Source organism: Haematobia irritans, chromosome 3, assembly GCF_050003625.1.
Source record: "Haematobia irritans isolate KBUSLIRL chromosome 3, ASM5000362v1, whole genome shotgun sequence".
Lineage (NCBI taxonomy): Eukaryota > Metazoa > Arthropoda > Insecta > Diptera > Muscidae > Haematobia > Haematobia irritans.
Genome location: NC_134399.1, coordinates 199,445,011 through 199,468,133, shown reverse-complemented (window position 1 = coordinate 199,468,133; position 23,123 = coordinate 199,445,011). Strand labels below are relative to the sequence as shown.

Here is a 23,123-nt window from a genome sequence, read left to right as displayed (position 1 = left end):
TCTATATAAATAAAATTTTGACAACATTGTCTATAGAAATAAAATTTTGACAAAATTTTCTATGGAAATAAAATTTGAAAAAAGAAATTCTATTTCAGCTTAAAACCATGCATTGGCTAAGCTACAAGTGTAGCTTAACCAACAGAGGAAAATAATGTTTGTCAAATTTATTTGGGCAAAGCCCTATAGACTGCAAGATGGTTGGATGGACGCACGTTTCGGAATTACCACATTCCTCATCAGCATCCTCTACCACGGGAGCCATCGTGGTGCAATTCTTAGCATGCCCGCCTTGCATACACAAGGTCTTGGGTTCGATTCCTGCTTCGACCGAACACCAAAAAGTTTTTCAGCGGTGGATTATTACACCTCAGTAATGCCGGTGACATTTCTGAGGGGTTTAAAACTTCTCTAAGTGGTTTCACTGCAATGTGGAACGCCGTTCGGACTCGGCTATAAAAAGGAGGTCCCTTGTCATTGAGCTTAACATGGAATCAGGCAGCACTCAGTGATAAGGGAGAAGTTCACCAATGTGGTATCACAATGGACTGAATAGTCTAAGTGAGCCTGATACATCAGGCTGCCACCTAACCTAACCTATTCTCTACTTGAAGCAAAAGTATCAACCAATTATCAGAATAAATGCAGGCAGTTCAATAAACCCAAGGTGAACCACACTTGAACCTTCCAAAAAAGGTTTATGATAGCCGAAATAAATTCATACAAACATTTCTCTTTCCTATCAAATCATCGATTTGAGTGAAGTTGGCAGGGTTTATTTTTGAGCGTGCTTCCATAGAAATAAACTTTTCACAAAATTTTCTATAGAAGTAAAATTTTCACAAAATTTTCTATAGAAATAATATTTTAAACTAATTTTCTATAGATATATAATTTTGACAAAATTTTCTATAGAAATAAAATTTTGACAAAATTTTGTATAGAAATAAAATTTTGAAAAATTTTCTTTACAAAATTTTAAAATTTTGATAAAATATTCCATAGAAATAAAATTTTCACAAAATTTTCTATAGAAATAAAATTTTGACAAAATTTTCTATAGAAATAAAATGTTGCCAAAATTTTCTACAGAAATAATATGTTGGCAAAATTTTCTATAGAAATAAAATTTTGACAAAATATAAATAAAATTTTTGACAAAATTTTCTATAGAAATATAATTTTGATAAACTTTTCTATAGGAAGAAAATTTAGACAAATTTTTCTATAGAAATAAAATTTTGACAAAATTTTCTATATAAATAAAATTTTGCCAATATTTTTTATAGAAATAAAATTTTAACTAAAAATTGTTTATAGAAATAAATAATTGAGAAAATTTTCTATAGATATAAAATTTTAATAAAATCTTCTATAGAAATAAAACTTGAACAAAATTTTCAATAGAAACAAAATGTTGACAAAATTTTCTATAGTTGGCAAAATTTTCTATAGAAATAAAATTTTAAAACAATTTTCTATAGAAATAGAATTTTGACAAAATTTTCTATAGAAATAAAATTTTCATAAAATATTCCATAGAAATAAATTTATCACAAAATTTTCTATAGAAATAAAATTTTTACTAAATTTTCGACAGAAATAAAATGTTGACAAAATTTTCTATAGAAATAAAATATTGATAAAATATTCCATAGAAATAAAATTTTCACAAAATATTCTATAGAAATAAAATTTTGATAAATTTTTTTATAGAAATGCAATTTTGGACTTTTGGCCAAAACTACCATACCTGTGGGAGGTCTCTTTCCTTCGGTGCTATGGGCGGTGCAATTTATCATGCCAGATGATAAATTTTAGATTTTTTTTTCAGTATTAAAAACAATTGTTGGAATAATAATAATAAAGATATATATTTAAAAAGATTATACTACACAAAAAATATACAACAATTTTGAAATTACATGCCTTGCATCTCACCACACAAAGTAACCGACAAAACGTAGTAAGGACTCTTAGCCAAGAAATAAAATTCAATATTTTCCCATTGCAAATGGGCGATGATTACCATGACGATAAATGCTGGGATTTTTCGACATAAATGAGCTAATATTTGCTGCAGCCAAGGCCAAAGGTCCTTGACTTAGACGATCTGGGGGAAGCGTAGAAGTTTCAGAAGATGATGGTGATACTATGATATCCGAGGGGTTACTATATAAACGTTTTGATGTGGATTTATAATCTGGAGCCGTTTGATTTTGACAACTTTTTAAAGGGAGTTTCTTTTCCTTCGCCTTAACCAAAGGAAAGTAGTTGAGTAGAGGATGACTATAAAGTTCTTGGCGATTGATATACCCTTGCCTGATATCCATTTTATTGTCAGCTCTCATTTGCATTTGAGATGATTCATTATGGTTCTCAATGATATTACTTCTGGAAGGTTTAGGAGATTCTTTAATTAGACCTAATTTCTTCATGCGATTGCGTCGGTGTTTCTCCTTAAAATCTGGACTTTTTATATCCTTTTCCAATATGCCATAGGAATCATTTTGTGTTGTGCAAGAATCCATTTCTATTTTAGTTTTGAAATTTTTTTGTCCTAGAAACGATTTTGTAGTTTTTTCCGTACCTGTCTCCTTATTAACCAAAATTTTTTCTAGGTTACTTAAAGGAAACTTATCTAGCGACGGAGGATGTTTCCATACCCCTAATCGATCAATAGCAATAGGTTTCATAGCTTCCAAAGATTTGCTATTGCCCTTTCCATCCTCAGCACCACCAACAGAGATACGATTACGTAGAACATCATCGATGGCCATCAGATCATTCTGTATGGACGAACTAACTTTCAGGGCCTCGGGCAGGGATCCTAGATTTCCCTTCATCTGTTGATTTCTTATAGGCATTATATACTTGGTAATATTATCCACTAATTGGCTACTATGAATGGAACGTAGCATAAAGTTCAAATGCGAAGGATATAATTGCTTTTGGCGACGTTTTTCATCATGACGTCGGAAGAGACTTGATCGTGAGCTACTAATGCTAGAGCTACAACGGCGAGAACTGTAGATTTTCAAATTGGGAGATTTCAATAATTTTTTCGTTGCATTAGAGTTTACGGAATATTTCTTTTTGATTTGCAGATTCAATTGATCATTTGTATCCAAGAATTGCATTAAACGATTGTGATTGAGTTTTGGTGAAGCGTTTACTTTAGATTTCTTTGCAGGATATTGAAAATTTTGTGGTACTATTTTACTAGGACTGTAGGCATTCTCCTGTTGTGACTTAAACGTGCGTATGGGAGCTTTATTTTCAGGGCGTTCGGTGGCTATTTTGGGAGGTTTAAGATCTGCAATGAAGGATGATGATAATATAATAGAATAATGTTTGCTAAGATGACTTTTGCTAAGGACGGCTTTGAAGAGTTTAAAAACAAGCGATAGTTAAATGGAATTTTATACTCTTCAATCAAAGAGCTCGTATATACTAAGCAATTACTAAAAGAAAGAAGAAGCCATTTACAAAATTCCCATGCAACTGTTGCTTAGTCTAAGACCGCTGCAAGATTCTTATAAAATCTTCATAGTACAAATTTTGAATACATTCAAAAATTAAGTTATTCGTTATGATTAAGTTATTCGTTATGGATGTACGAATTTTGAATTTTGAAAAAATATATATAGCAGCTATATCTAAATCTGTACTGATTTTTTCCAAAATCAATAGGGATTTTGTTTGAGGCCAAATAAGACCCCATGCCAAATTTGAGGATGATGGGACTTAAATTGCGACTTGCAATTTGCAAAAAAAAAAATCATCAATAGACAAACGGGCAAACAAAGGGAATGTCAACTTAGAACTTAATTCTATGACGACCGGTATTTTAAACCGACTGGTCCTTTTTGACGTTACATACAAAAACGCATTGATAGAATGAGATTCACCTAAAGCCATTGAAGTTCTAAAAAGTTTAAGTGGATCGATGCAAAAAAAAAGCTTGTTCGCAAGTGACCATCGTCCGTTACGGCGGCCCTCACCATTACCATCGGCGGCGTTTGACTTCTGGTAGCCAATCGAAGGTATACATTTTCAACTGACCTCTTTGGCAAATAATACTGCTCAATTTGGTGTGATTTCTAATCGGAAAAATCCAAATTCGGTACACCCATAGAAAAAATCATGAACGGCGTACAAGAAAGTGAATCAACACTCATGTGGTGTCACACGGCAAAAACAGACGTTGTCAATACACCAAACGTTGTCAAAAAAGCAACCAGCGTTTATGATCTGAAAACATAATGGTTACAAATTTATAAATAAAAAAATCCGGTCCCGGTACTCGAACCTGGGTTGCTTTTACCATACACGCTAACAGCCTTAGCGCATTGCACCACCGACGGAGTTACCACAAGAACGTCTAACGAATATTTTAAGAATTTTCACTGCCAAAGCAAAATGTAAGCCGTTCATGAAATCGTGAACGGAACCGTGAACATTCCCTTATGATTTTCGTGAACGTTTCCGTTTCATTTTGTTACCGTCCGTTCACGATTTTGGAACGTATTTTTTGCTATTAGTGTAACTATCACATTCGTGCAAGCGGTTTTGGTCCATATGACAAACTACCAAAGCCCATCCCGTGGATTCACAAACTTGCAATCTTAGGGCAAAACCCCTCAGCGTGCACACAAACATTTTTTTATACCCTCCACCATAGGATGGGGGTATATTAACTTTGTCATTCCGTTTGTAACACATCGAAATATTGCTCTAAGACCCCATAAAGTATATATATTCTAGGTCGTGGTGAAATTCTGAGTCGATCTGAGCATGTCCGTCCGTCCGTATGTCCGTATGTCCGTCTGTTGAAATCACGCTAACTTCCGAACGAAACAAGCTATCGACTTGTTATTGATGTAGGTCGGATGGTATTGCAAATGGGCCATATCGGTCCACTTTTACGTATAGCCCCCATATAAACGGACCCCGAAATTTGGCTTGCAGACTCTCTAAGAGAAGCAAATTTCATCCGATCCGGCTGAAATTTGGTACATGGTGTTAGTATATGGTCTCTAACAACCATGCAAAAATTGGTCCACATGGCTTCATAATTATATATAGCCCCCATATAAAGCGATCCCTCGATTTGGCTTTCAAAGCCTCTCAGAGAAGCAAATTTCATCCGATCGGGCTGAAATTTGGTACATGGTGTTAGTATATGGTCTTTAACAACCATGCAAAAATTGGCCCATATCGGTCAATAATTATATATAGCCCCCCATATAAACCGATCCCCCGATTTAGCTTGCGGAGCCTCTAAGAGTAGCAAAATCAGGCTGAAATTTGGTACATGGTGTTAGTATATGGTATCTAATGACCATGCAAAAATTGTCAATAATTATATATAGCCCCCATATAAACCGATCCCCTAATGTTACCTCCGAAACCTCTTGGAGGACCAAAATTCATCTGATTCAGTTGATATTTGGTACGTGGTGTTAATATATGGCCTCAAACACCCATGCAAAAATTGGTCAAAATCGGTGCAAAATTATATATAGCCCCCATATAAACCGATCCCCAGATTTGACCTCCGGAGCCCCTTGGAAGACCAAAATTCATCCGATTCGGTTGAAATTTGGTACATGATGTTAGTACATGGTATCCAACAACCATGCAGGAATTGGTTCATATCGCTCCATAATTATATATAGCCCCCATATAAACCGATCCCCAGATTTGACCTCCGGTGCCTTTTGGAGAAGCAAAATTCATCCGATCTGGTTGAAATTTGGTACGTGATGTTAGTATATGGTATCCAACAACCATGCAGGAATTGGTTCATATCGCTCTATAATCATATATAGCCCCCATATAAACCTATCCCGAGATTTGGTTTTGAAGCCTCTTGGAGGAGCAAATTTCATTCGAGTCAGTGGAAATTTGGTACATTGTGCTAGTATATGGCCATTAAGAACCATGCCTAACTAGGTCCATATCAGTCTATAGTTATATATAGCCCTCAGATAAATCGATCCCCAATCACACAAAAATTGGTCCATATCAAGTTCGTAATTGTATATAGCCCCCATATAAGCGACCCCCATATTTCAATTCTGGCTCCCTACGTACCGTGCAAAAGTCCATATCGATTCGTAATTATTTGTAGACTTACCTACACATACCTTTTTTGTTTAATATATACCACGTATGGACTAACTCACAATTTAGAAAACGATTTAAAATACCACAACCTAAGTAATTCGATTGTGGATGACAGTCTTTCGTAAAAGTTTCTTCGCTATCCATGGTGGAGGGTACATAAGATTCGGCCTGGCCGAACTTACGGCCATATATACTTGTTTATTTATAATTTGTATCCATTCAAAAGTTGCCGAATTAAAAAAATGGAACCACTGTACGACCGTGTGGTCAAAATATGTCGAATATTGTCGGGAAAAGGCCCTAAAGATAGTACTGAAGCCCTGGACAAACATTTGGGCCGCAGACCGTGCCCATTGTAACAGGACTCAGTAGGCGTCAACCAAGAATGGCTAAACAAGAAGAAGACTTGATTCATATCTACCCTACAATGACCAAAAATATATCCGGATCTTAATCCGTGAGACTAGAGAATTTTGGAGATTAAGGTTGGCATTAAAAATGACCAAAATGTTGATAATCTCAAGACGGTTTTTAGCCGGTAATGAGAAAAATAGCGCGACCCACCGCGCACCGTGCAAAGGCTTTGTAGGTCATTTGAAGGCCATAATTCCTGCCAAAGGTAGCCAATTCAAGAAAATCTAAAATGTAAAGGGTGATACGGTCAAAATTTGGTCAAGGGAAAACGCGTGTAAATCGGTGAAATCGTTTATTTAAACAATCAAATTAAATTTCTTTTTCAAGTTCAATTAGTACAAAATTCAGGAAAAATATTCAGTTAGGCTTTCGCTTTTCCAAATCCGAATTGCCGGGCCTAACGCTTGACATCTGCCATCAGATTTTGTACAGCCACCTTGTCCACCTTCTTCGCCGCAGAAAGCCAGTTTGCCTTGAACTGCTGCTCGTCCTTAGCAGTTCTTTTGGTCTTCTTTAGGTTCCGCTTCACAATAGCCCAGTATTTCTCAATTGGGCGGAGCTCTGGCGTGTTGGGAGGGTTCTTGTCCTTGGGAACCACCTGCACGTTGTTGGCGGCGTATCACTCCATGGCCTTTTTACCGTAATGGCAAGATGCCAAATCCGGCCAAAACAGTACGGAACAACCGTGTTTCTTCAGGAAAGGCAGCCGACGTTTATTCAAACACTCTTTCACGTAAATTTCTTGGTTGACAGTCCCGGAAGCTATGAAAATGCTGCTTTTCAAGCCACAGGTACAGATGGCTTGCCAAACCAGATATTTCTTTGCGAACTTTGACAGTTTAATGTGCTTGAAAATATCTGCTACCATTCCCCTTCCTTTTGCCGTATAAAACTCCTGTCCCGGAAGCTGCTGGTAGTCGGCTTTGACGTAGGTTTCGTCGTCCATTACCACGCAGTCAAACTTCGTCAGCATCGTCGGGGATCGCGCTTTGGCCGTCGTATTTTGTTTATCATCGCGATTTGGAGTCACTACCTTCTTGTAAGTCGATAGTCCGGCTCGTTTTTTGGCTCGATGCACGGTTGTAGACGATACACCCAGCTTATTTGCGACATCTCGGAGAGAGAGGTTAGGGTTTCGCTTGAAACTACCGGCAACTCTCTTTGTCGTCTCAGCGGCTTCCGGTTTTCGATTTCCCCCCGATCCAGACTTCCTGGCTGTCGGTTTTCGATTTCCCCCCGATCCAGACTTCCTGGCTGTCGATAGGAGCAACATTTTACACACACACACCTTCAAAATGAGGGGTGTTCAGGTTTTTTAAATGCAAAATTGAAACAAATACGTCAAGTTTATATTGATCAAATTTTAACCGTATCACCCTTTATGATAAAATCTGTAGCTTGAACTTATCCAACTCACAGTGTTGTCAGTGTTTTTCTAATTCTTGTCCCCAAATCAAGATGTTTTCATTCTAAAAATTCCCAATTTAAACCGAAATTTCCCAATACATTTTGACTACTTTCGAAAATTAAAACGAAAACAAACTTACGAGTACAAAAAAAAAGAATACTTAGCGCCGATATTTATAATTTAAACTACCCACTCACGAAATTACTATAAACAAGACTGACTGATCTTTATACTGAACAGATTTAAAAAAAAAAAACCCAACTAAGTTTCCAAAATTTCTGTAGAATCTCCTCATTAAAACTCAAAAAAGGCGTTTTCATTAACGCAAAAACTTCTCAATCCGGGGGAATATCCCCTAACTGGCTAATGCCCTTAACTATTAAATCCTCTTTCTTGAATAGATTCGTTTTGTAGCATTATGATTAATTAGAGCTGAATTTCCTTAAAAATTCTATGGAAAAAATAGACTGGTACAGTTACTTGGAAAGTTAAAGGATAAAAATTCATCCATCGCATTTACATACCGCTTCATACATTTGCTCACCATTATTTGGTATGTAAACCCCTCCTAATTTTGTACTATTCTTACCTTTCCTCATTGCATGCTGCCGTTGTTTATAGATCTTTTGTATACAAGCATTTAAAATTTCATTGGTATTCTTGGAGAGTAACCATGGCTGAGGGGAAAATCCTTTACGTTAGATTATTTACACCTTAATAGTTATACCAAAATACACTTACATTTAAATGTAGATTATTTTGAACAATTTTTTGTATATTATTACTGGTCATCTTGTATTTTTCGCTATTCGCTTTTTGGTATAGGCACAAGATTAACTCGTAAGATAGAAAATTTTAAAAATATATTAAGTGCAATATTTGAGAGAAGACTTGAAAAAGGCTAGGAAAAATAATTTTTTTTCTTTTAAAAATTCAAATCGACAAATTTTTCAAAGAGACTTGATAGATTCAATATATTTTATTATATGCTAATTATTGAAAACGTGTTGTAATGACTCAACGGTTTCACTTCTTCAGTACGTCTAAGGCATATTTCGGAAGGTAATTTCAACAAATCAAACAGTTAAAACAAACATGCTAAACTTTTGCCAAACTATATGTGATCAAATTTTATCCAGAAATGATATAAATGACAAACAAGTATATACGACCGTAAGTTCGGCCAGGCCGAATCTTATGTACCGTCCACCATGGATTGCGTAGAAACTTCTACTGTCATCCACAATCGAATTACTTGAGCTACTTACCGATGGCAAGGTATCTTAAAAAATTTTAACATAGTCTTCTAAATCGTAAGTCCATACGTGGAATGTGTTAGACAAAAAAATATATGTAGGAAAGTCTACAAATAATTTCGAACCTATATGGACTTTTGCGCGGTATTTAGAGAGCCAGAATTAGGGGCTATATACAATTATGAACCGATATGGACCATTTTTTGTGTTTTTGGGGATCGGTTTATCTGAGGGCTATATATAACTATAGACCGATTTTGGGATGGTTGTTAATGACCATATACTCACGTACCAAATTTCAACCATATCGGATGATTTTTTCTTCTCCAAATGGCACCGAAAGTCAAATCTGGGGACCGGTTTATATGGGGGCTATATATAATTATGGATCAATATGGACCAATTTTTGCATGGTTGTTAGTGTCCATATACTTACACAGAATACAAAATTTCTACTGAATCGGATGAAATTTGCTCCTCCAAGAGGCTCCAGTAGCAAAATTTCAACTGATTCCGATTTAAAAAAAGTTGGCAACTCTGGTAACGATCGATCGTGTTTTTTGCAACCTGTCTCAATCAGGTGAAAAAATAAATAAATTACGAAGTTCGCAAAGTTTTCGTGATAAAATAAGTAACATCGTCTTGGCTTAAGAGAAATTTGCTTTCCAAATTTGTTCAAAGATGCCCTTGAAACATCGTAGAAGTGTTGGCACAACAAAATTATATTGCAACCAGTGCGAGTTAGAGATAAATGAGGAGAAAGATGGCTTTATTGAATGTGACAGGTGCGGTAAAGCTCTTCATTCTCAATGTACACGATTGGATAAACGTCAGTTCGAACATCTATTGAGCAACAAAGATGTTATGTTTGTTTGTCACTTTTGTGGGCCAAAGGAAAATATTGATAATGGAGTTAAAACTGAATTAAAAGAAATCAAAACACAGTTGTCAGCAATACAGGAGACCATGAAGTTTATGTCTCAGCAATATGACGACATATTGAAAGGTGTGACGGAGAATAAGAAAAAGATATCTATCATTGAGAAAGAGAACGCCTCACTCAAAAGAGAAATAGTAAGGCTTAACATATCTGTCAAAACACTGAATGACTACCGAGTGAGAAACGATTGTGTGGTAAACGGGTTGAAGGTTGCTGATGGAATATCGGCTGCTGAGGCAGTGGTGAATTTGGCAAAAAGCTTTGATGTTGATGTTAAATCTGAAAACATTGAAGAAGCTTATTATATGCCAAACATGAATAAAAGAGATCCAGAGAGGAAAAAAGCTGTGGTGAAGTTCTCCAACAAATTGACCAGAGATGCCTTTATGTCCGTAAAACCTAAACTGAAGACAAAAGAAAATACAAAAACCGTTTATATTAATGAATTCTTAAGCAAGGAAACATTGGATTTATTTAACTATGCTAAATCTATTAAGAATGTTGGATTTCAACATGTTTTTGTTGTGAATGGAAAAGTATACTATAAAAGGAGTGATATCTCAAAAAAGCAGATTATTCGTTCTGTGGAGGATGTTGACACTTTACTTTTAAATGCAACCAGCACAAGGCCTCGGGAGAGGAATAAGATTCAGAGTAAGCGGTTAGTTGAAGTACTTGATGATGATTCAAATGGCGATGATGATGATGGTGTTGAGTACACATCACCAAATTAAAATTTCGTATTTATATTAATTACTTTTGTTAAATATATAAGTTTGAAGTCTCTTTTATATTACCTTATGAATGGAAATCATTATTTTCTTAATATATCAGATTACAATAATCATTTTTATCAATTGAATTATAATTTTTTGAATGTTATGTCAATTAATATTAGAAGTATCTCATCAATTGCAAAATTCAATCGATTTAAATCAATGATTGCTTCATTTTCGAGAATTCCAGATATTATAGCCGTTCAGGAAACGTGGTTCCTAGAAAGTTTACTTCAAGTTTATAATATCCCCGGTTATTCTTGTGTTCACTGTTGTAGGTTTGATGGCTACGGGGGAACGTCTTTATATATTAGCGATAAATTGAAATATTCTCTTGAATTTTCACAAAGCTCAGATTTTTTTGATGTTGTTGTAGTTAAAATAGATAGTATTCGCATTGACTCAAAACCACTAAGAATAGTATCCTATTATAGGTCTCAAAAATGTTCAGAATTGCTGTTTATATCGAAGCTTGAACGAATACTGGGGTTTGCAGTTAAGAATGCTACTTTGATTCTTGGGGACTCGAATATTGATCAGAATAGGGCTACGGAATTCGGTAATTTAAGGGATACATTTCTTAGTTATGATTGTGAAAGCTGTCATAGTTTAATCACTAGGCCAGGTTCCTGCGTATCTATAGATCATGTATTTTCCAATATATCTGAGAGGGTTTACGTGGATTCCATTGAATGTGGATTATCAGATCATAATATTGTCAACTGCCGAATTCAGTACGAGCACATCCCACAGAAATATATTGAAAAATCAAAGTTTGTATTTGATATGAACAAAGTTAAGGAATATTTGGAAGTAAATATGGTGCATTTGGAGGATGAAACCCCTATTGATCATACGGATACATTTATAAATACATTATCAAAGGCTATAGAAAATGCAACAACAGAAGTTAGATCAAGATTGCTTATGAGATTCGAAATGATGCCATGGATAAATTCAAATTTGCAAAAATTAATTCTTTACAAAGAAAAATTACTTGCAAAAAGAAGGAAATCTAAAAGCTGTAGATATAATATGTTATTAAAACAAATTAGTAAAATAGTGAGGGTGGCTTCTAGATTGTCAAGGCAAAGTTACTTTTATGAAAATTTGTTGAAAGTGAGTGGGGATACATCAAAGACGTGGAGGTTTGTCAACAATGTTCTTGGTAGAAAAGACAAAAGATCAGTCCCAGATTTCTCTTTTAAGGGTCAAACTATTGTAGAAAATAGAATGAAAGCAGAAGTTTTGAATAATTTTTTTATACATTCTGTTCAGGAATTGAAGCAATCCATTGTAGAATATTCCGGAGATAACTGCAATAATCTGAGGACTTTATGCCGGACTCAAAATAGGTTTGTTTTAGTTCATTGTACTTTACAGGAAGTTTATGATATTGTGAGTGATTTGAAGCGGAATAAATCTCCTGGATATGATAATATATCATCAAATGTTGTTATTGAGTTCAAGGAGTATTTATGTCCATATTTAGTAAAAATATTTAATGTTATGGTTGACTCAGGAAATTACCCCCAACGTTTAAAAATTAGTAAGGTTATACCAATTCCGAAAGTTGGAGGTGCACTTTCTATTGATCAATTTCGACCAGTGAGTATTTTATCAATCGTTGACGTGGTATTGGAGAAATTATTACATAGAAGCATATCTAAATACCTAGATGATAGTAACACAATATATAGATACCAATTTGGTTTTAGGAAGGGGTCTGGAGTAGAAGAGGCTACTATGAATCTATTGAATTTTGTATGTATGAGTTTGGATCAAGGATATAAGGGTGTTGGTGCCATATTTTTGGATCTCACTAAAGCTTTTGATATAATTGATCATGATATACTTCTTGAAAAATTATATTACTATGGGATTCGAGGAAGAGAATTATTGTTACTACGGAGTTTCTTGTATAATAGGAAACAGTTTGTACAAGTTTCCGGCGAAAGGAGTAGTATGTGTGATGTGAACAGTGGAGTACCTCAAGGTAGTTGTTTAGGGCCGCTGTTGTTTGCAATTTATATAAATGATATTTCAAATCTAGGATTGGAAGGGTGTATGTTTATGTTTGCGGATGACATATGCCTTCTTTATCCGTACAGAAACGAGCTTGTTTTGAAAATTTCAATGGAGCGTGATATGTGTTTAGTCCTAGAGTATATGAGGATTAACAAGATGGTATTAAATGCGTTTAAGACCAAGCTAATTAGATTCAGACCGAATTCACATCAACTTCGCCAGGACTTTTCGATATCTATAGGTGAGCATGAGGTTAAGGAAGTGAGCGAAGTAAAATACTTAGGACTACATTTGAGGTTTAATTTATCTTGGGACTTGCATATTGCTTTTATAAGAAATAAGGTATCCCCGGCTGTTGGGATTTTGAATAAACTTAGGTATGTCTTAAACACTGAAACCAAGATGATGATATATCAAGCATTAGTTCACAGCCATATTGGGTTTTTGGCGGGAATCTATGGTCACAAAAACTCAACTGAGTTACAATCACTGCAACGCATGCAGAACAAGGCACTAAAAGCGGTTCACAACTTGCCGCAGAGATATTCTACAGTGGATTTGTATGGGAAAATTTGCAACACAATTTTGCCAGTACATTATCTGTATAGATATCAGATACTTATTTATGTTTATAAATCATTGAATAATATAGGATATCACACTATTGGATTTTATCAGAATCAGATTACGTTTAATACAAGGAATAGAACACAATTACGAGTAGCTAGATGTAGGTTGGAGATGTCCAGACAACGAGTAGAATGCATTGGTTGCTCCTTGTTTAACAGATTACCGGTTGATGTAAGGAACTTGTTACGGCTATCGCAATTCAAACGGAATTTGAAGAATCATTTACTACGTAATGTTCAGGAATTTTTGAATTAATTTGTAATTTGAATTATTTACAATAATCAACTGTATTAATATTAAAATATTATATAGTTTTAGGTTACTTCTTAATTAAAAACTTTAGAGTAGTTGTTATCTTGCCAACTTGCCTCAAAAATGTCTTAAAGGCGCTGAGGCTATAAAATGTATTGTTATGTTTTTAATTGAAATTTTAAATAAATAAAAAAAAAAAAAAAAAAAAAATATGGTCCTCCAAGAGACTCCAATACCAAATCTGGGGATCGGTTTATATGGGGGCTATATATGATTATGAACCGATATGGACCAATTTTGGCATGGTTGTTAAACACCATATACTCACGTACCAAATTTCAACCATATCGGATAAATTTTGCTCCTCCAAGAGGCTCAGGAGTGCAAATCTGGGGATCGATTTATATGGGGGCTATATACAATTATGGACCGATATGGACCAATTTTTGCACGGTTGTTAGAGACCATATTCTAACACCTCGTACCAAGTTTCAACAGGATCGGATGAATTTTGCTCCTCCAAGAGGTTTCGGAGGTCAAATTAGGGGATCGGTTTATATGGGGGCTATATATGATTATGAACCGATATGGACCAATTTTGGCATGGTTGTTAAAGACCATATATTCACGTACCAAATTTCAATCATATCGGATAAATTTTGCTCCTCCATGAGGCTCAGGAGTTCAAATCTGGGGATCGATTTATATGGGGGCTATATATAACTATGGTCCGATATGAACCAATTCTTGCATGGTTGTTAGAGACCGTATACTAACACTACGTACCAAATTTCAACCGGATCGCATGAATTTTGCTCCTCCAAGAGGTTTCGAAGGTCAAATCTGGGGATCGGTTAGTATGGGGGCTATATATAATTATGGTCCGATATGAACCAATTCTTGCATGGTTATTAGAGACCATATACTAACACCACGTACCAAGTTTCAACCGGATCGGATGAATTTTGCTCCCCTAAAAGGTTTCGGAGGTCAAATCTGGGGATCGGTTAGTATGCACGGTTGTTAGATACCATATACTAATAACACTTACCAAATTTCAAGCTGATCGGATGAAATTTGCTTCTCTAACGGCCATTTTCATGTAGCTCCGTTAGGCTTTAACTGCCAGTTAACAGAAATTAAATTGCAAATATCTTCTCTCCGGTCAATTTTAACTGAAAAATTTTCAGCAGTTAAGCTCCTATCTGGTATATGGAATATATACGCAAGATGACAGATATGTTCATAATGCGGTTCAAAAGTTCGTTAGCTAACGTAGCACTAACGGAGCTTCATGAAAATGGGGGTAAGAGGTTTCCCAAGGTAAATCTGGGGTTCAGTTTATATGGGGGCTATACGTAAAAGTGGTGCAATATGGCCCATTTGCAATAACATCCGACCTATATCAATAACAACTACTTATGCCAAGTTTCAAGTCGATAGCTTGTTTCGTTCGGAAGTTAGCGTAATTTCAACAGACCGACGGACATGCTCGGAACGGCTCAGAATTTCACCACGACCCAGAATATATGGGGGGTCTTAGAGCAATATTTCGATGTGGTACAAACGGAATGACAATGTTATTCCGTTCCACCCACCCTATGGTGGAAGGTATAAAAAAATTGAATAATATAATATTCCATAAACATTACCCAGCAAAAACTAGGTAACCACATCTCATTACAATTGGCATTACCAGGAGTATAGCTCTCATTACACGTTGCGTTGTGGTGAGTTATAATGACTAACTTGTAATGACAAAAATACATATTTCTCGGTAATTTTCGAATTGTTATTCTCAATTTTTTATGCAGTTGGCTGTAATGTGGATATATTATAACGTAATTCACGAATCCAACTCCCTTAAACAACCTACATTTATTTCTATTTTAAGTGTGAAATTTATTTGCGTGTAATTTAGATTATTTATTAGATTTTTTGTTTATTTATGCAATATTCGTTTCTATTCAAGTAGTGCTCCTATTACAGCATTACAATAGGTGGCTATTTTGCGAATTTTGGTGTATCTACGAATTAGTGATTACATATTAGGTGATTATAAAAGCACTACTTATTTCATGGCCGAAAGTATGCCTGGGGAGAAGTATTTCCTCCTAGGACATGCGTATGTAAATGTAATCCGGAGCGATGCCAATTTATAAGTGGTTATTAATTTTTAAATAGGCTTACATGCAAGATTACCGGGTAATGAGAGTTTTTTCTAGGTAGGTTCGAAATCTATTAAAAGTAGATTTGAAAACCATTTTTTTATAAGGCTAATGACATTTGAAATCTGGGTAATCTTTTGGAAATATAATGCGAATGAACTATAAGATTCTTAGACCGCATGTGTTAAGCAAATTTAATGAAGACTGATAAATCGAAGTTCTTGAGCGACTTCATACGAGACCACCTCAGGAAGATTAAGTTGAAAAAAATATCTTGAAGAATCACAATGGAGCTATAGTGGTCTAAGTGGACATCAATTCGATCCAAGAATTGTTGTCGTCCTCTACCTCCTCCTAACATAATTTAACCTCTTAATCATCTTAAAGTCATTTCTTGGAATCAATTGAACATGAATAGATAGATATAAGAGAGTTTTATTGCACATTAGCATTGATACATATACATACACTTTGAGTATAATATTTTGTATATATAAAAGTATATATAAAGATAAAATAAAATATAAAACTAACATAAAAAATTAAATTTCTCATCCCCAGCTATTATCATCCGCGGTTTTGAGGGAAAAACATGTATCGCTTAAATTTAACATAACAACAAAACATAGCTATAAATTATAGAACATATGTAGAGCATCTATCTATAATACACATGAGAAATACAACTAAATTAGATGTAAACCAAAATAAATTCTAAATTTTTGTGACGATAGTTGCAAAATTATTCGCATCCCGTTTCTCTTTACATAATTTAACCGAATTTAATGGACTTTTCGGTGGATTTATTACTACTGTTATGGGATGAATGATTACGATTGCCATTCTTTAGAATACCGCCAATTGAAGAGTGATGATTTTGACCGTTGTTGCTAACCCCAGGGCCACTGTTAAACGGTGATGATGATGAGACATTACCGCCAACGCCACCATTTAGGGAGGATTTTTGCAATTTCTGTGTTATTTCGGATACGGTGAATGTATTAAAATTTACATTTTGATATTCCAAATGTTGTTGCTGGAGAGGAGGCGCAGGTGGATGCTGATGATGATAATGATTCTGATTTTGATTGTAATTCTGCGACTGATGATGCTGCATTGGCTGCTGCTGCTGCTGATGTTGGTTATGATGGCTATGTTGTTGCTGATGTAGAGGGCAATTACGCTGATGCTCCATTGGTGAACCATTATTATTATTGGTCTTCTTCAATTTGGACCTTGACAACGTACTATGCAATTCACTTTGCAAAGTCTCATTAGTGGGTGTTGTATCACCGGAATCTTGTCGTTTACCTTGCATTGCAATGAAATCAAACTTTTCCGGTTCTTTAAGTGATCCATGTTTATGGTATTCTCCAATGGTTACCGTACCTAATCTTAAGGTTTGTCTATTGGTATTATTCGATGAACTACTTGCGATGGTGGTATTGGATTGATTGATTCCCCCTGATGTTGAATTCTTATTGGAATTCCGATATTGTATTTCATTTAAATGAAGTCCATTCGAAGACGACGAAGCTGATGATGGTGATCGAAAAGCAACATTACGTCGTTCATTTGAATAACCCAGTGGAGCAGATGGATTTTGAGTATTCATCATGGCAAATTTCTGTGGCGGATTTTGTTGGTTTAAATTATTGTTGCCACTATTGTTCGAAGATAGAGGCTGCATGGGCTATTTACACACAAAACAAAGAAATTTTAGTTTCTCTCATGAATTCAAATTGCATATAATTTTTGGAATATATTTACCGGTGGTTTAGGTATATGACTGCTGTTATGATTGTTGTTTTCATTTCTGGTGGATTGCTGGTTTTGGTGGTCTATTGGTTGTTTCGTACCCTGTGCCCTATAGGTTGTGGGATCATCCATCATTGTTGTTCGTTTTAAGGCCTCTTGACGATCCTGAAAAAAGGGAGAATGTAGATTATAAAAAGATGGATAATTAAATCATTTGTACAGGATGGCTGATATGTATATCAATCCTTTCTTTCTCGTACCATTGCTCGTTACGGTTGTTGCCAAAATGTGAACGAAAAAACAATAACAACTCCAGAAACTATCCAAAAAGTGAAGACCAGATTTGATCGAAATCCATGCCGTCGTAGTACCCAAATTGCTCGTGAGCTGAACATATCATTAGGACGGATGCAAACAATTAAAAGAGAGCTTGGACTAAAGTCCCAAAAATTGCTAGGTATGCACAAAGAAAAGTTCGACTGGAGAGGACATTTCAAATTGAACAGTTTGATAACAAACAAAATGATTGGGTTTATTTGTTAAAGAAGCCATTACCGCCGATGGTAATGGTGCGGGCCCAGTAACGGCCGATGGTCGCTCTGCGCTTGTATTCCTCGACCGTGGGACAAAAATAAATGTGGAATATTATCGGAGAAAATTACCCAAAGACAGTTTTGAAGTACTGGACAGACAAACAGTCCCTGGACATTCCAAAAGGACTCAATATATCATGGTCATAATTCGTGTCAAAGATAGCCAAATCGAACAAATGTAAACTGTTTGTAAACTTTGATGTTATTTCCGAAACACTCAGAAATGTCACCAGCATTACTGAGACAGGAAAATCTACCGATAAAACAAACTTTTTTTTTCTATAGAAATGACATTTTGACAATTTTTTTGATATTTCTAAAATTTTGGCGAAATTTTCTATAAAAATAAAATTTTGCAAAATTTTCCATAGAAATAAAATTTTGGCAAAATCTGCTCTAGAAAAAAAATTTTGGCAAAATTTGATCTAGAAATAAAATCTTGGCAACATTTTCTATAGAAATAAAATTTTGGCAACATTTTCTATAGTTATAAAATTTTGACAAAATTTTCTATAGAAATAAAATTTTGACAAAATTTTTTATAGGAATAAAAAATTTTGATAATATTTTTTATACGAATAAAATTTTAACATAATTTTCTATAGAAATAAAATTTTGACAAATTTTTCTATAGAAATACAATTTTGACAAATTCTTCTATCGAAATAAAATTTTTGCAAAATTTTCTATAGAAATAAAATTTTTGCAAAATTTTATATAAAAAAAAATGTTGACAAAATTGTCTATAGAAATAAAATTTTGGCAACATTTTCCATAGAATTTAAATTTTGACTGGTAGATGTTGCAAAATATTCTTCTCCAACTAATAGGTACTTCAATTTTGTATAGAACTAAAATTTTGAGAAAGTTTTCTATAGAAATGATATATTGACAATTTTTTTGATATTTGTAAAATTTTGGCAAAATTGTCTATAAAAATAAAATTTTGGCAAAATTTTCCATAGAAATAAAATTTTGGCAAAATCTGCTCTAGAAATAAAATTTTGGCCAAATTTGATCTAGAAATAAAATCTTGGCAATATTTTCTATAGAAATAAAATTTTGGCAAAATTTTCTATAGATATAAAATTTTGACAAAATTTTCTATAGAAATAAAATTTTCACAAAATTTTTTATAGAAATAAAAAATTTTGATAATATTTTTTATACGAATAAAATTTTGACAAAATTTTCTATAGAAATAAAATTTTGACAAATTTTTCTATAGAAATAAAATTTTTGCAAAATTTTCGATAGAAATAACATTTTTGCAAAATTTAAAAAAAAAAATTTGACAAAATTGTCTATAAAAAATTTTGACAAAATTGTCTATAGAAATAAAATGTTGGCAACATTTTCCATAGAAATGAAATTTTGACCAAATTTTCTATAGAAAAAAAATTTTGATAATATTTTCTATACAAGTAAAATTTTCTATAGAAATAAAATTTTTCCAAAATTTTCTATACAAATAAAATTTTGACAAAATTTTCGAGATAAATAAAATTTTTTGTAAAATTTTCTAAATACTCGTAAATAAAATTTTGGCAAAATTTGCTCTAGAAATAAAATTTTGGTAAATTTTTCTATAGAATATAGCAGTTCACTACACCCATGGTGAAATATGATTGAAGTACAAACCCACAATAAAAAAACAAAACACGAATGAAGTAAGAGGAAGCACGCTCAAAATAAACCCAGCCAACTGCACTCAAATCGATGATATATTGATAGTGGCAAAGGAAAAGAGAAATATTTGTATGAATTTATTTCGGCATAAGCCGGCTTTCATAAACCTTTTTTCCGAAGGTTCAAGTGTGGTTCACCATGGGTTTAGTGAACTGCCTGAATTTATTCTGATAATTGGTTCATAGTTTTGCTGCAAGTAGAGGATGCTGGTGAGGAATGTGGTAATTCCGAAACGTGCGTCCATCTAACCATCTTGCAGTCTTTGCCAAAATAAATTTGACAAACATTCTTTTCCTCTGTTGGTTAAGCTACTCTTGTAGTTTAGTCAACACAGTGGTTTTAAAGCTGAGATAAAAACAAGAAATAAAATTTTGGCAAAATTTGCTCTAGAAATAAAATTTTAGCAAAATTTTCTATAGAAATAAAATTTTGGCAAAATTTTCTATAGATATAACATTTTGACAAAATTTTCTATAGTAATAAAATTTTGACAAATTTTTCTATAGAAATTAAATTTTGACAAAATTTTCTATAGAAATAAAATTTTGACAAAATTTTCTATAGAAATAAAATTTTGACAAATTTTTCTAAAGAAATAAAATTTTGACAAATTTTTCTATAGAAATAAAATTTTTGCAAAATTTTACATAAAAAAAATTTACAAAATTGTCTATAAAAAAATTGACAAAATTGTCTATAGAAATAAAATTTTGGCAACATTTTCCATAGAAATAAAATTTTGGCAAAATTTGCTATAGAAATAAAATTTTTGTTAAAATTTTTCATAGAAATCAAATTTTGCAAACTTTCCTATAGAAACAAATTTTTGTCGAAATTTTCCATAGAAATAAAATTTTGGTAAAATTTGCTATAGAAATAAAATTTTTCATTGAAATAAAATTTTGCTTTTCTATAGAAACAAACAATTACGAAAACAATTACAGATGCAGATTTACTCTTGAGATGCTACACATTATCAACACTCCACCTGACGAGAGAATGAACTGCGCTCGAATTTATAGACATACAATACAAAAGCACAATAGAAAGTTAAATTCAGTGTAAAACAGAGTGTGAAGCTGTGTACACTAGAACAAATGTAAATTATAAGAGTTTCATAATTTATTGTTTGGTTTTGTTTGTTAGTGATTTTTGTAATTAAATTTAAAAACAATTTTCTGTTTTTTGTTTCACATCAGCCTTGAAAACGGTTTTGACGAAGTCAACCGAAATATTGGAAATAAAAATAAAAGAAGAACATCATATCTATGTTTTTTAATCGACCTATAGCCGAAACTATGAAAAATAATTCTTAAAGATAAATAAAAAGGTCAACGATAATCATCCAGAAATAGAAACAAATTTTTGGCAAAATTTTCCATAAAAATGAAATTTTGCTAAATTTTTCGATAGAAATATAATTTAGCAAATTTTTTATAGAAATAAAATTTTGGTAAAATTTTCTAAAGGAATAAAATTTTGACAAAATTTTCCTATAGAAATAAAATTATGATAATACTTTCTATACAAATAAAATTTTGACAAAATCTACTATAGAAGAAAAATTTTTACAAATTTTACTATAGAAATAAAATTTTTACAAAATTTTCTATAGAAATAAAATTTTTACAAAAATTTCTATAGAAATAAAATTTTTACAAAAATTTCTATAGAAATAAAATTTTGACAAAATTTTCAATAGAAATAAAATTTTGACAAAATTTTCTATAGAAATAAAATTTTGACAAAATTTTCTATAGAAATAAAATTTTGATAGTACTTTCTATACAAAAAAAAAAAACATTTGACAAAATTTACTATAGAAGTAAAATTTTGACAAAATTTTCTATAGAAATAAAATTTTGACAAAATTTTCTATAGAAATAATATTTTGACAAAATTTACTATAGAAGTAAATTGGTGACAAAATTTTCAATAGAAATAAAATTTTGACAAAATTTTGTATAGAAATAAAATTTTGGCAAAATTTTCTATAGAAATAAAATTTTGATAGTACGTTCTATACAAAAAAAAAAAAAAACATTTGACAAAATTTTCTATAGAAATAAAATTTTGACAAAATTTTCTATAGAAATAATATTTTGACAAAATTTACTATAGAAGTAAAATGGTGACAAAATTAAATATGAAATAAAATTTTGACAAAATTTTCTATAGGAATAACATTTTGATAGTACTTTCTATACAAAAAAAAAAAAAAAAAAAAACATTTGACAAAATTTACTATAGAAGTAAAATTTTGACCAAATTTTCTATAGAAATAAAATTTTGATAATTCTATACAAAAAAATAAAAAAACATTTGACAAAATTTACTATAGAAGTAAAATTTTGACAAAGTTTTCTATAGAAATAAAATTTTGACAAAATTTTCTATATAAATAAAATATTGACAACATTTACTATAAAAGTAAAATTTTGACAACATTTTCTATAGAAATAAAATTTTGTCAAAATTTTCTATGGAAATAAAATTTTTGCAAAATTTTCTATAGAAATAAAATTTTTGCAAAATTTTCTATAGAAATTTAATTTTTGCAAAATATTCCATAGAAATAACATTTTGGCAACATTTTCTAGAGAAATAAAATTTGGACAAAATTTTTAGAGACATAACATTTTGTAAAATTTTCTTGAACAATAAAATTTTGGTAAAAAAAAGATTTTTTTAAATTTGGTAGATTTTTGGTGGAATTTTCTTCAAATATTTGTAGATTATTTTTGGAACTAGTGGCAACCGTGGTATGAACCGGTACATTTTGGGTTCATTTATTTATGGGCTCAAAACAACACTTTGATTTCACATATGATTTCAGACAAATCGAAAAATTGTGACGACGAGACTCTCAAAAGTAAAATCAGGAGGTCGGTTCAGCCATCATCCGATTTAAACTGCTTGCAAAAAAGGCTTATGTGTCACATTTCATCACTATAGCTCCACTATTAAAGGTTGAAGCGTGATTACGATAGGCAGCCAAGATAACTTCGTTTTTCTAAAATTTCACAAAAAAAGAAAGCTCTTCTCTCAGTGCGTAACCATGAAAATCTTAATAAAATTT

The 23,123-nt window shown here is 32.6% G+C and overlaps 2 protein-coding genes across 4 annotated transcripts in view; both read right to left on the bottom strand.

Moving 5' to 3' along the window:
* Positions 1-1,846: 1,846 nt before the first annotated feature.
* LOC142231544 (uncharacterized) lies at positions 1,847-8,892 on the bottom strand. Its single transcript, XM_075302177.1, has 3 exons — positions 8,696-8,892; positions 8,544-8,631; positions 1,847-3,316 (listed from the first exon to the last, which is right to left on the bottom strand). Exons 1-3 carry the CDS (start codon positions 8,744-8,746, stop codon positions 1,995-1,997), a joined length of 1,461 nt encoding a protein of 486 aa, XP_075158292.1. The 5' UTR covers positions 8,747-8,892; the 3' UTR covers positions 1,847-1,994.
* Positions 8,893-16,423: 7,531 nt separating this feature from the next.
* The window catches only part of LOC142231540 (uncharacterized), a 134,045-nt gene continuing 127,345 nt past the window's right edge, over positions 16,424-23,123 (bottom strand). For all 3 annotated transcript variants that reach the window (XM_075302167.1, XM_075302168.1, XM_075302169.1), the window contains 2 exons: positions 17,775-17,927; positions 16,424-17,697 (listed from right to left, as the gene is read on the bottom strand). In XM_075302167.1, the coding sequence (XP_075158282.1) occupies positions 16,777-17,697; positions 17,775-17,927 (1,074 nt within the window). In that variant the 3' untranslated portion in view covers positions 16,424-16,776. The remainder of the gene's footprint in view (positions 17,698-17,774; positions 17,928-23,123) is intronic.